Genomic DNA, 13,273 nt, shown 5'->3' with positions numbered 1-13,273 from the left:
ACAGGCCGCGCTCGAGGATGGTGTAAACAGCGACTCGCTCGCGATACAAATGGGACAGGCAAAGACTGCGTCTCCCCGGTAGGAAAACGGATAAAGCTGTCATAGGAAACGATTTGAACGGTCCAAGGGTATGCTCAAACCTCTATCCCCATCCCATCCATCATCTTTCCCAATCCCGTCGCGTCATCACCCCAGAACCACCCCCCCTTTCTCCATCACCATGAATCCAAGCGACAGCATTGTATCTGTGAAATCTCTATGAGTACTGGAGCCAGCTACGCCGATTCCTTGCAGCCTTTAAATTGCAAGACGGCGAGCTGGTGACTACCGTGGAGACTCGCTCTGGGGATTAGGCCTCTCATGTCTGCAAAGCGGCTGGAGAGAGGGTATTGTGGCCGGAAGTCGAAGCTTCTGGGCTGCCAGCACACGCTCTGGGCATGACCGCAGCACGCATCGAAGCGCCCGCAGTTGGCGGGCCTGGATGTGATCTCGTTCTATGCCACGGGCGAGTGTCGTTTAAGAAAAAACACCCCGAGTCTCCAACCTGCTATCATCGTCATCCAGCGGCGGGAGGAGATGCTGAAGGACGTGGTGCAGGGGGTTTGCGCCATAACTTGTCCAGGTCGGCCATGGCCGCGACAGCTCAACAGGGACTAAATGGGGGGACATCGAGACTTCCAGAGGCAAACACAGTGGCAGCGGCAGTGGCTCCACCAAAACCATCCCAGGCATGCCCTGACGGACGAAGCATTCCCGTCGCCAAAGTCCACGATGCAGCTCGCTCATTAATCTTGGTTCTCGACTTCATCAACTGTGTGGCCGCTGGATTCTTTGTCGCGCGTCGTCTCCCCTCTTACGACTCTCTTTGTCCCGACCATGGCTGGGCCTCGTTCAAGTCCACCCGCATCCTGGCGGAGAGCCTTCAGGCGGCTCCCTTATTTCGCTCCAGCACTCATGAACCAATTGCCAGGACTTTGCCTTCAATCCGCACATCATTCATTCATCCTCACTCATCCATTCACGTTCACAAACACTTCTCACATCCACACATACCCTCCTCCATGCACTCGCCTGCTGGTGCAACTTGCTGATGATTTCTTTCTCATTTGTCTTTGCAGATTGGCTCCTCCCAGCTCGATAAAACATCCCTGTCGATCTCGCCTAGTGCAGACTAGTGCCATCATCATTGTGGGTCTCTCGTGACTGTGGTAGCCGGTATTGACCCGCTAACTGTGGTTGCCCAGCATCAAGTCTCACCCCAGTGTGGCTCAGCAGTGTAGGTACTTTCCCACGCCCGCTCCTTGATGCACCGCCCTCTCCGTGCCAACAGGACTACATGGGCGCCTCATGGTGACCACACCCTCAGCGCCAACTTGGCCTCGCGTCACTGCATCGTTCCCTTTGCGCATCCACACACGTACATGGCGATGATCGCTGACAACATGCATTAGCCTCATAGTCACTCGTTGCAGTTAGTTGATTGTTGGTGTTGCGCTGCCGTGGCGGCCGCGACCTTAAGCATCGCGCAAGATGCAGTCGTGGTCAAACACTGGGCAGAGCGGCGCAGACGAGCAGTCGCACCAGCACCAATGGCAGCCCAACTACGGTTTCGCTGGCCAGAACGGCCAGTTTGATCCTCATCAGCCTTGGTCCCAGCCCATGGCGGACCAGGCTGCCTACTCACACATCAACCCTCACGATGCCTCTACCTCCAATTTCTTCGATTCACCGGCCACAGGCAACTCCTTTCTCTCAGGGAGCCTGCACGGCTCACCACCGGGTCAATCCAACTTCCATGCTGGCCACGACTCGCTGGCCTTGAACCAGCAGTTCTCCCAACCCACTCAGGACGTATTGGATCCTGCCTTCAGTGACATTCACCCGGATCTGTACGGACAGCAGGACAAGATGAACCTAGGAGACTCCATGGGGCATATGAACCAAGTCCAGAACCAGGTTCAGAGCCACTCTCACACCCACTCCCAGAATTTCCAGTACTCCTTCGCCCCGCAGAACGAGCAATCCTACGAGTCTCCCATCCAGCAATACGCCCAGCCACATGTGATTCCTCAACAAAACAGGCAACAGAATCATACTCCGGTGCAGCAGTTCGAGGGATTGCAGACTCCCGCCTTTGCCCATGGGCATGGATACAGCCGACCGCCTCAGCATTCACCCGTTCCGAACCAACAACAACCATACACCCAGACTTCCGCCTTCTCTCCCCCCGTCAACGGGCAGACAACACAAGTCCAGGCAAACCCGCAGCACACTTACCAACAGTCTCGCCAACAAACCCTTCAGCAACAGCAAGGATATCCTCAACCTCAAGCCCAAGCCCAATTCGTTACTCAGAAGTCTGTTCCCTATCAACAACCGGCACAGAATGTCGCGAACCAGAGCTTCCATCAGGTGCATCAGCAATCGGCCCCGTTCACTGCGAGCTCCTCGCCACCAGCTGCTAGTACACAGTACATTATGGGACATCAACCAGTGGATGTTGAGAGCCCAGCCTCCCAGCCTGCTGTAGCTGAGCCTCCGGCTAAGAAAAGGAAGCGCACGGCCGCCAAGGTTGTCTCGGAAACTCATACCCCTGAGCCCACGGTGGCACACGACTCGCCCATGGACTATGGTTCTGTTCCGGGTACTACTTCTCCCAGGAGGGTGGATGAGGTTGATTTTCTGGTTGCCCCGACTCCATCTGCCGAAGATGCGCAGTTGATCGCCCAGTTCAACAGGCGCGCCAAGGCTTTGCAGGCGAAGCAACCTGCAATCAAAGGTCTCGCTCACTTCGTGTATGACGCCAGTACGAAGCTTCCAGCCCCGAAAAGTTATGATAAGCTTGCTCCTCTAGTGGCTCATCCATCGCGAAGCGGAAAGGCCATGGTTCCAGAGCTCGGCTACAGCCTGCCTTGTGAAGTTCAGGGGAGGTTTACCAGTCTATACCGACCTTCACCAGACAAGGGAGGATTGGACGAGAGGCGAATCGAAGCTAAAGATATGCTGGACGAATTCGACCGCTCTATGAAGGCATTGGGCAAACGACGACCGAAGTATACCGAGTATCCTCATGCTTTCAAAGAGCAGCTGAAATCCGACGAAGCATCAAAGAACAAGGCGGAGAAGAAAGCGAAGAGGGAGATGGAGGAGGAGCGGAGCAAACCCGTAAGTTGGACCCCAGATACCCACAGCGAAGAACATATGCCTGACTTGTACAAGATCCGATCTGCAACTCGCCCTATAGATCTTGCTGGAGCCGCTGCGTGGGATGTCACTGGAATTGTCCACATTGACCAATCCACAGCGAGAACCACGGCCTTGATTGCTACTCGAGTGCAGCAGGCTGGGGAATTCATTATTAAACTACGTGGCGACATGAATCGTACGAAGCAGGAACTTGACCAAGCCGTCAAGGACAAAGACCCCGAGGCCGAGATAACCAAGATTCGGCAGGAGTTCGAGCAGAAGAAGGACATGCTCTACCGGGCACTCGATGCCACGATTGAGCATGCTGACGATGCTGTCATCGACAACATGGGCGGCCACCAGAAGTTGGTTCTCAGCTTAGTGAATGCCTTGATTATGTGCATTAAGGCAGGCGATTTCTCCGGAAAGCTACCAAAGATTGTCCTGGAACTTTTTACTCATTTCCCTATGACGAGAAGGATTGCTGAAACAACAAATTTTGAGACAGTGCGGAAGAGGTTCGCAGACAAGGGTGACGAAGAGGTCAAGGAGCTCGTGCGTGATATCTCTACTAAGGTTAAGAAGGCCCTAAAGGCCGATCCCGATACCTCAACAGGATACACGGGCACCTCGGCAGCTAGTCGGGCTAAGGCTGCAACAAGGGGGTCGGCGGATCACTCTACGGCGAAGAGAGGCCGGGATGATGAGTCTGACACCCGAGTTGTGAAGAAGATCGCGGTGGAATCCAGCGGCAATTCTCTTAGTAAGAAGTTGGCGCAACCCAAGATTCAACTCCAATCAGCCTCAAAAACCACTGCAGCAAAGGCAGCGGCCACGTCTATCCTGCCTGGTAAGATGAGACCGGTGGCGAAGTCCGTACCTAAACCCGAGGTGGTCAAAGCCGAGGTCAAAATCGCAAGCGACGACAGGTCAAAAGCAGAGGTAAAAGCACCGACCAAACCCGAGACAAAGGTGCCTTTGCCTAGGACTCCCTCGACTACCTCTAGCGCTTTGTCTGGAATCGCTTCACTACTTGACTCGATCAATGCTCCGAAAGCTGAGCCTCTGGTCGTCGTTCCTAAAGAAGACAAGAGCCCTGATACCTCGGAGACTCCCGTGGAAAAGACGAAGCGACTTCGAAAGGAAGCTCGTCGAAAGCTTCGCGTGAGCTGGAAACCTGAGGCCGAACTGGTTCAGGTCAAGATATTCCAGAAGGAAGAGGCGGAAGATGAAGGCAGGGAAGTTCACATGATCCGGGATGCTGGCGATGATCGATCTGAGGGTATGGTCCTGAAGCAGCGCGCAAATGTTGAAGAAGAGGATGATGACGACGACATTCCCTACCAACCTTGGCTGGAACCGACTGCCATCAACCTGTCGAACCTCTCGGAAGAGGTGCAGAACAAGAACTTTGTCACTCGAGGTGGAAAGGTTACCTTTACCACCGATGAACAACAAAGAATCAAGGACCGAGAGCAACGAGAGCTCATGGCCATATACACGGATCCTGACGACATCCCTCCAACGCCCAAGTCGCCACCACTTGAACCGGTTGGGGGGGCCGAATGGAAAACTCAGCACTTGCCTGGCGATGACCTCAAGTTTCAAGAAATCCAACTCCGCTGGAGGGATGAGCAACAGATGGGAGTTGATGGGGCTCTTTACGCAGCGACTAAGCGTTTGGATGCCAAAGAGAACCCTTCGAACAAGCTTGACTCGATTTTGGGCCGACTCAGGGGAGTCCCATCGGCACCTCAGGTTCCTACCCAGCAATCGGCATCTTCCCAGCAGAGCTCTGGTCCGACACACGACAGCCTCCCGGTCATACTGGGTCGGGCCGTGGAAGAACAGGTCCTCACTCTGCTCAGATCCGAGCGGGTTAAGAACTGGCGGGATCCGAATCCATCGCATTCCGACGTGTGGCGTGCCTTCCACTACTCCGATAAATCTGTTCATCTATGCGGAAACGCTGTCGAACTTGTGGCTCGACCTCTGGCTGGTAAGGCATTCCCGGCGGCGTCGCCCCCCGACTGGATCATGCATGACCAGGAGAAGGTCCGGGAGTGGCAAATCGGATACAACAAGGAGGCCGCTTCTAGACAGAAGGCCGCGGAGGAGGAGCGTGCGCGGGCTGAGGCTGCCAGCAATGTCCTAGGAGCTGCGGCTGCAGCTGCGACAGGTGGCCAGGCAGCGGGCAATTCCCAGGAGTGGGCTGCCTATATGGCACAACAGAAGGCTTACGCGCCATACATGGCGTTGCTACAGCAGATGACGGGTGGCCAGCAACCAAGTCAACAGCAGCAGCCTGGGGCAGCATCGGCCCAACAATCGCAGATTCCCGATAGCCAGCTTCAGTCTATCCTGGCCGCCATCAACCAGCCCTCGCAGCAGCCTACGCAGACCCCGGCCTCGAACCCGGCCGGCTTCCTAAACCCGAACGATCCCTCGTATCAGCAATACATGATGCTCACCCAGCTGGCCCAGGGACAGCAACCGGCAGCCCCTCCACCACCACCACCTGCAGGAGATCGAGACCGGGACTGGGAACGTGGCGAGGATCAGCGAGGCGAGCAACGCGATGGAAGGGATGCCCGCAAAAAGAGGGGGACTCTCCCACCTCACAAACCGGCCAATAAGGCGCTCATAGGAACCAAGCCATGCACTTTCTGGCAGCAGGGCAAATGTGCTAGAGGAGACAAATGCACTTTCAGACACGATTGAGGGGGATAATTGCGGTATCAGGTTCAGGACGCCAACAGGATTTGGCCATGGTTACGTTTTTGCCTCGAGGAACAGCCGAAAGGGAGGAATGGGCAGTGGATAGGCGGTTGTATATTACTGTAAAAACATCATTATCATCGGCGGGGGTGTCGGGATTTGGAAGAGATGTTAACCACAGATGGCGTTTAATAATGCGCCAACAAACACACAAGCTAGACAATTTCATCTTTCCGTTGCATATAACTATCATCCCCTTGCCTAAAAGGTGGATGCAATTTTTTTACCCTTCATGACTAAAGTTGTGGACAAGATCTGATGCTTCGTGGAGCTCTTATTTAAAACGCGCCCTGGTATTGGGCTTGGTGATTATGTACCAAAAGCCCCATTGGATTTATTCCTACTCTGCAGCAGCCATCTCAGTATCACCCTCACCAGGCCTCTTGATCAGCCCTCGCAGGCTGAGGTCGTAGACCACGTCCTCAACTCTCTTGACGTCGTACTTGACAGCATCAGCACGCTTCCGCAAGATGTCGTTCTTAAGGTTAAGCAGCTGGAAGCCCGCAAACAAGTCCTTGATGAAGGCGCTAATGGTGAGTGGCAGCTCGAAGTCGCCGTGGGTGACGGCGTTGGTGGCCAGGCGGGCGAGCTCTGAGGTGAGGTCCGTCAGGGAGAGAAGGTACTCCTCGATGGTGAGGTGGAAGGCATCGCGGTCCTTGAGGTTGGTGGGGACTGGAGAAATTGGGTTAGGCACGAAGATGACTGGAAGGAGGAAGCTGAGGCTGAGGCCGTGACTAACCGTTGAAGATCTCGCCGACTTGCTCGAGGGTCAGCAGGCGGCCAAGCTCGCCAGGCTGGGAGTCGTTGCCTAGGCCGCCGAGCCAGCCGCAGTAGATGACGGTGCCAATGGCATTCTGGACGGATCTCGCCCACTTGGAGTTGTACCTATAATGAGGATGATTAGTATGGACGGCGTCACCCGCCGTGAAGCAAGGAAGCCTGGGAGAAACCTACTTGTAGTAAGGTTGCTGGCTGGCTACACCATTGAGCTCGCCCACAATGGTCACCTCCTCCTTGATAGCCTCCTCAAGCTGAGCCACGAGGGCGGGGACTAGAACAGACATGCTACATCAGCCGCAGGTTCCCTCACACAGCGTGCAGTCAGAGCAGGGGCAAAAACTCACAGCGGGCGCGGGGTGTGGAGTGGACGCGCGACAGCAGGCCCTGTGTGGCGGCGACGGCGCGCTCGAGGCGCTGGACGATCTGGGTGAGGGTGTCGCGGACCTGGGTCTCTTCCTCGAGCTTGTCCTTGAGGTGGGCGAAGATGGCGGGGTCGAGGAGGGGCGTGTCGGCGGACATGATGGCGGTTTGTGGTGGTGTTGAGGCTCTGCGGATGGGTGCGTAATGGAAGTGAAAATTCAGGGCGGCAGTTTAGTTTGTGCGAGAATGAGCTGGAGAGATGACAGCAGATGGAAGCGGAAGATGTATGATCAATAACTCGTCTCTACGCTGGCAAGCAGGATGCAAGGAATGTCACCGACTTGGAGAGCAGTTTTTCTTCTTCACGGCAGTCTCACGGCTTCACAGCGCTACGCCTAATTCCCGAGTCACGCAAAACTACGACTTCACCAGGACCGCACAACTACCAACACCACCAAATCATCTTCTTCGCTCCCCAGGCAAGCCCGGATCAACAATGAAAATGAGAGCCCAAAGTGTAGTTCGCGTCACCTGGAGGCAGTGTAATACCAGGGACACAGTGAGTGGAATCATGTGCAAGCACAGAGGAAACCTCCCGAGAACCAAAAATAGGAATAATCAAGATTTGTCTCCTTAGAGACATTTCAGAGATTAAACTGAAAAGAACAGATACTACACTTGATCTAAGCCAAAAGGCAAAGAGAGCTAAGGAGAAAGGAAAAAAAGTCCAAAAGCTGCCGGGCACTCGAGATTTTTATACAGAATCTCTGGGCGGTGAGCGTAGTCGGTGATTGCCTGCCTGGCAGAATCTGGCCAATGGGGAGACGCGTTCCTGCGGCTGAGGGTGCTGCCTGCCACTGAAGAGTCTCCACCGGCCGGTGTGGACCACTCACCGACAACTCAGGCAAATGCAGCGGCGATGAGGCAAAAGCGAGAGGTTGGACCGGCTAGTGCTCTTGCCATTGGCGATGCTTGCTTTGAAGACTCCATTGCTAATTTGCAGGGCAGCACTTGCCGTGCTTTCTGATTGGGTCAAGTTGACGGCGATGACTTCACTTGCGCACTCTTCTCCACTGAGACACATGGACTTGCACCGATTTGGACCTGCACCGAAGCGGTCTACGATGCTACAGCATCTGTACATTGTTCTACTTCAGACCGTTCACTTTATCCATGAATGCGGATGTTGGGTGTCGGCGTCGTTAGCATAGCATTAAAGAGCAGTGTTCGTTGTGCAAGTTCTGTACACAAAAAATGGCCCACTGCCGTCAGTGTTGCATACTTTGTGACACCGTGAACAAAGAGACGCCAGTGTCTACATAATTCCCAATGAAATCGGGCTTGCAGAGAGATAACTTACGCAGTGAAGTTTTTGCACATAAAGCTGAAGGGTACTCATTTGCACACTCAACCCGGGATGGCTAAAGTCCGAGAACCGCTATTCGCACGCATGAGTACATGGCCCGATCCCTCAAGATAATTATCAACAACTCACATAATGCAGTAGTTGGAAATGACATTCTTCATTCATTTATGAGGGGAAGGGACTTGTTCCTGTGCGAACCGCAAGGCTCAAGAATCACCCTCACGCTTTTCTATGCACCTAAATATGTTAACTCCATTCCAGCACAGCGAGCAAAAATTTGGCTAACCAAGGCACCCCGATGACTGGGTGCCTCGACATTTGCCTTCCGAAACTTTTCTTTTGTCCCGATAGATGTCGATCCTCTTCTTTGGGTGCGTGTTGGAAATGCTCCCCACTTGCAAGTTACCATCCCAACTGCGGACCACTCAACTGCAGGTCACAGCACCAACACGTAATGAAAGGGAAAAGAGACATTTGACAACGGACTGAGCCCTGAAATTGATGCCCTTTGCATAGTTTCAGTCGTCTTCCTAGCGATGTTGCGCGATTGAACCAACAAGTGAACCATCATTTGCAGCGCTACAGGGTGAGCGGGTCTGTGTTCAAGGCCAAGGAGCTACCGCCCAACAGTATCCGATAGACAGGAGGGTATTTCGGATAGCGCACATGACAAGCCGTAGCAAGCCAGGGTGGGCAAGAACAATACTAAGAATTTCCATGTGGCGTAGGTATGACTTGAGCATGGGTATGCTCCCAGCTTGGCACCAGCCAGGGGTCACCGCTGGGGAGCGTAGTGTGGGTTGCATGAGTCTTCAAGCGCAGGAGCTGGAGAAAATTCCTACGACTTCTTTGATGCTGAGGTATGTTTGTTAACCGACGAGTTTCGTTGCATTACCTCGGATTGAGGGCGGGGTCTGGCAATGCGCAGAGCTCCCGACAGAGACTACAAGACATGGAGACAAGCTGTGTGACGAAGAGGCCTCTCATTTAAGGCGTCTCAGTTCAGGCGACAAATCACTTCTCTGCGCCGTCATTAGCGCCGCCTCAAATCATCACCACTACCTTCCATCCATCTTCTGGAACGCAAATAAGCTTGGCTTCCAAGAGAAGGGCCGCCACCAACAATCTTCATGTGCCAAATTGGGCGAATTCCTTGCATGGAAGGCATCACTGGCCCAATCGAGCATTTTTTAGGCGTGGATCGGCGCGGGCTTGCGCTTGGGGCCCGTCGTGTTGGTACCATATCCTTGCTCCGTGCAACAACAATATGAAAGGCTTAGTATTGTTCTTCGCCACAACCCCAACTCACTGTCCCGATTGGGCCACGACACTGTTGGGCGTACAATACGCAATGAAAGCACGGGTACTGATACGGGAATATGAAATGATGCTTGGAAGGTGCCTCCCTGGACAACTGAGAGGAGGTGAGAAGGGGGTATAAAGAGCAGCAACGGACCGGAGGGTAGCGAAGCAGGAGCAGAACAACATCTCAACTACCTACCAGAGGCAAAGACTTTCAACACCACTCTTTACAAACAAAATCCCTAGTATCGTTATGGCGCTCAAAATGCTGAGATACAGCAGCACCATCCTGGCCGCCATGGCGACCATGGCAATGTCGAGCCCAGTTGTCGTCGAGTCTTTGGACGAGGCGCCCGCGGGATGGGAGGAGGTCAGCTCCCCTGCCCCAGGAAAGCTCATCAAGCTCTCCATCGGGATGCAGCCAGAAGACCACGAGCGATTCGAGCGCACTCTCTACGAGATTTCGGATCCCTCCCATGCGAACTACGGCAGGCATCTCTCACGCGACGCAGCAAAGGCCCTCCTCAACCCGTCCCAGGTGGCTACGGAATCCGTCAAGCGCTGGCTCTCCGACGCTGGCATCGCCGACCGCGCAATCGACGACGACGGCCAGTGGATCCATATTCGAGCCACTGTCAGTCAAGCTGAAGGCCTGCTTAGCACCCGTTTTGGTGTCTTTGCTCGAGATGATGAGCATGTGGTGCGAACGCGGGAGTACTCAGTCCCCGGAGAGGTCCGCGACCACATCACATCCATCCAGCCGACGACCTTTTTCCATAGTCTGAAGAAGTCCCGAAAGATCAAGCGTTCTGCCCCGTACTTGTCGAAGAAAGGACCGAGCAAGGAAAGGAGTGCCAGCTACGGGGACCCGGCCGATCTGGAACAGTGCAAGGTGGAATTGACACCGGCATGTTTGCGAAAACTGTACAAGATGCCTGCGAATACCTACCCGACAGCTCACCGCAGAGCACTCTATGCCATTGCTGGCTTTAACGAGGTAAGAACATGACCATATCCCGCCAGTTTCTTCAAAAATTGCAGACTGACGATAATGCAGCAAGCGGCGCAATATGATCAGCTCGAAGAGTTTCTTCGAAGGTTTGCCCCCGATCGACAAGGAACTGGATTTTCCGTCTCCCTTGTGAACGGCGGGCAAAACCTTCAGGGAGAATATCCCAGCGGAGAAGCCAACTTGAACATCCAGTACGCTGTTGCACTGGCCGACCAGGTCCCCGTGCAATTCATCTCTGTCGGGGGGGAAAACCACGATTTCAATACGGACCTTGAGTACGTTTCCAAAATTGGCCCGATATTGGCTGTGACTGACTAGTTTTGCAGCCTGTTCGATTCAACAGAAGCGTGGATTGAGCCCTTCCTTGAGCTCACCACATACCTGGTCAACCTGGAAGATAAAAAGCTGCCCCAGGTCATCTCAATCTCATACGGGGTAACGCAGTCGGAACTACAGTGTTTGAGACTAGGCTAACACAACATCTAGGTAAATGAGCAGCACGTCCCCAAAAGCTATGCCAAGCAAGTCTGCAACATGTTCGGTCAATTGGGCGCCCGCGGAGTCTCTGTCGTCGTCGCTGCAGGCAATCTTGGCCCTGGAATGTCTTGCCAGTCCAATGATGGCAAAAACAAAACTAAGTTTCTCCCTGGCTTTCCAGCAGCATGCCCATATGTTACCTCGGTCGGTGGTACGGAGGGAAACAGTCCAGAAGTTGCATCCTACATGTCTAGCGGCGGCTTCTCGGAGTATTGGCCTCGACCGTACTGGCAAGCTAGCACCGTTTCAACCTATCTGAAGAAGTACGGGGCAAAGTGGAAGGGTTACTACAATCCCAACGGGCGAGCGTACCCGGATGTTGCAGCACTGGCGTGGGGCCACCAGATAATGAACCATGATGTTCAGGAGACGACCGGAGGAACTAGGTAAGTCGAGCACGCCATGTCGCCACAAGTTGTTGGACACGCCAGACTGACGAGCCTGCAGCGCCGCATCCCCTGTCTTTGGGGCCATGATTGCCCTTATCAATAATGAACTCTTGAAGCAGGGAAAACGCCCGATGGGATTCCTCAACCCCTGGATCTACCAGGTTGGCAGGATCGGTTTCACAGAGTAGGTGTACACCCTTCCAACCTTCGTACCTTGGAGTCTAGGTCACCGCTAACATGTTAATAGCATTACTGAGGGCAGCTCGGTTGGCTGCCAGGGTACAAGCATCTGGGGTCTTCCGTCGCCCGTGATCCCGAACGCAGGATGGGATGCCGTCAAGGGATGGGACCCAGTCACTGGCTGGGGAACTCCACGGTTCAACAAGCTCCGAAGTCTTGCCACCTAGGGACGTCGTGAACAAAGGGGCCGAGACAGGGAACCATAGTGCAGGACGTCATCCGGGGACTTGGGGATGCGACTTGCCCCTGGCCAGATTCTGAGGAGATACATCGAGGGCTTCATGAAGAGCTGTCCAAGATGATGCTTCTCTACCTCCTACGATTAAAGCACGCACGCAAACTAGTAGATAATTCCATGTTTTACTGTCAGACAAAATTGCTACTCTATAAAATAATACTCTCCTGATGCAGAAGACGAGTCTTATTCCTTGTCTGAATTGAGGAGAAACATGACATCGGCCTCTTGACAAAGCCATGACTGCGCATCAGCGCCAAGCGTCCAGGGTTCGCCGCCAGAACCGTCACCCCTGCTTATCCTAAGGCCGGGTTCCTGACGTGGATTGCCTTCCGGGGACTTGGTTCCTGGAATTTGAGCAACGCGGTGCAGGGGTTTGGTGCTCTAGCCGGGACGAAGGGGAATGCTGTCGAAAGGGGGATGAACGGTGTATGACACTTGCTTTTGAAACTGAAGTGAGTGGTTTTCCGCACCGAGTGAACATGACGCTATGCAAGGGGAAGATTCTCCGTGGGTTTCGCCAGTTAAAAAAAAGAAATGGTCACAATTGCAGCCTGGATAAGTACCGTATCGACTCAGTAAATTGGCCCTGAATCCTTCCCCCACTTATTGCCATCAGGTTTTTTTATACCCCATGATTTAGGAAATCTAAGCCTTATAGCTTAGCTTTAGTCCATAAAAATAGGGGCAATTTATCGAGCCGATACGGTAATGCTATGCTTGGTCCAGTTAGCAGATCAACCACAGATTGGCTTCTGCAGCTCTTCTCAAAAGCAACGTTATCATTCGTGTAAGCGAGCAAAATGGAGTCAACGGACTCCGTAATTATTGTCCGTACCTTACAGGGCACCCGCAACACAGACACCACGATGCTCCCTGCGCCGGGCCGGGGTAGGCCGTGGCTGATTATTTCCGCCTCGGGAATGCATGGGTGCCATCGGACATGTTTCGGTGGGCTCTTCCCTCTTAGTCCCTCTATCCAAATCCTTGTGGACGAGGGAGAGATGGGCCCATTGCTTTGCGTGAGGGAGGAGGCGGAATCCGCCTCCTCCTGGGCTGGCTGTGGTTCCGTGGAGATGAGATCGGAG

General features: G+C 53.9%; 6 protein-coding genes across 6 annotated transcripts; 4 read left to right on the top strand and 2 right to left on the bottom strand.

Moving 5' to 3' along the window:
- Positions 1 to 271: 271 nt before the first annotated feature.
- On the top strand, positions 272 to 1,251 carry BGZ61DRAFT_101599 (uncharacterized protein). Its single transcript, XM_046236830.1, has 2 exons — positions 272 to 1,188; positions 1,245 to 1,251. The coding sequence occupies exon 1, from the start codon at positions 438 to 440 to the stop codon at positions 1,089 to 1,091; it is 654 nt and encodes a 217-aa protein (XP_046099535.1). The 5' UTR covers positions 272 to 437; the 3' UTR covers positions 1,092 to 1,188; positions 1,245 to 1,251.
- Positions 1,252 to 1,530: 279 nt separating this feature from the next.
- On the top strand, positions 1,531 to 5,907 carry BGZ61DRAFT_497183 (uncharacterized protein; the record flags this gene model as incomplete). The annotated part of the gene is made up of 2 exons (XM_046251119.1): positions 1,531 to 3,165; positions 3,220 to 5,907. 2 exons carry the CDS (start codon positions 1,531 to 1,533, stop codon positions 5,905 to 5,907), a joined length of 4,323 nt encoding a protein of 1,440 aa, XP_046099534.1.
- A 397-nt stretch (positions 5,908 to 6,304) lies between these two features.
- BGZ61DRAFT_497182 (Translin) lies at positions 6,305 to 7,263 on the bottom strand (the record flags this gene model as incomplete). Its single annotated transcript, XM_046251118.1, has 4 exons — positions 6,305 to 6,636; positions 6,704 to 6,849; positions 6,919 to 7,015; positions 7,089 to 7,263. The coding sequence occupies 4 exons, from the start codon at positions 7,261 to 7,263 to the stop codon at positions 6,305 to 6,307; spliced, it is 750 nt and encodes a 249-aa protein (XP_046099533.1).
- Positions 7,264 to 7,562: 299 nt separating this feature from the next.
- Positions 7,563 to 7,805, bottom strand: BGZ61DRAFT_101582 (uncharacterized protein). Its single transcript, XM_046236829.1, has one exon. The coding sequence runs from the start codon at positions 7,745 to 7,747 to the stop codon at positions 7,595 to 7,597; it is 153 nt and encodes a 50-aa protein (XP_046099532.1). The 5' UTR covers positions 7,748 to 7,805; the 3' UTR covers positions 7,563 to 7,594.
- A 203-nt stretch (positions 7,806 to 8,008) lies between these two features.
- Positions 8,009 to 8,323, top strand: BGZ61DRAFT_458589 (uncharacterized protein; the record flags this gene model as incomplete). The annotated part of the gene is made up of 1 exon (XM_046246781.1): positions 8,009 to 8,323. A coding segment is annotated over exon 1 (238 nt), but the record flags the coding sequence as incomplete, so codon positions are not given.
- A 1,710-nt stretch (positions 8,324 to 10,033) lies between these two features.
- BGZ61DRAFT_397733 (peptidase S8/S53 domain-containing protein) lies at positions 10,034 to 12,355 on the top strand. Its single transcript, XM_046242980.1, has 6 exons — positions 10,034 to 10,769; positions 10,830 to 11,059; positions 11,111 to 11,219; positions 11,271 to 11,707; positions 11,769 to 11,894; positions 11,958 to 12,355. Exons 1-6 carry the CDS (start codon positions 10,038 to 10,040, stop codon positions 12,115 to 12,117), a joined length of 1,794 nt encoding a protein of 597 aa, XP_046099530.1. The 5' UTR covers positions 10,034 to 10,037; the 3' UTR covers positions 12,118 to 12,355.
- The last annotated feature ends 918 nt before the right edge of the window (positions 12,356 to 13,273 follow it).

This window comes from Ilyonectria robusta, assembly GCF_021365365.1.
Source record: "Ilyonectria robusta strain PMI_751 chromosome Unknown BGZ61scaffold_21, whole genome shotgun sequence".
Lineage (NCBI taxonomy): Eukaryota > Fungi > Ascomycota > Sordariomycetes > Hypocreales > Nectriaceae > Ilyonectria > Ilyonectria robusta.
Note: the sequence above shows the minus strand (reverse complement) of the source record. Positions and strands in the feature narration are given on the sequence as shown.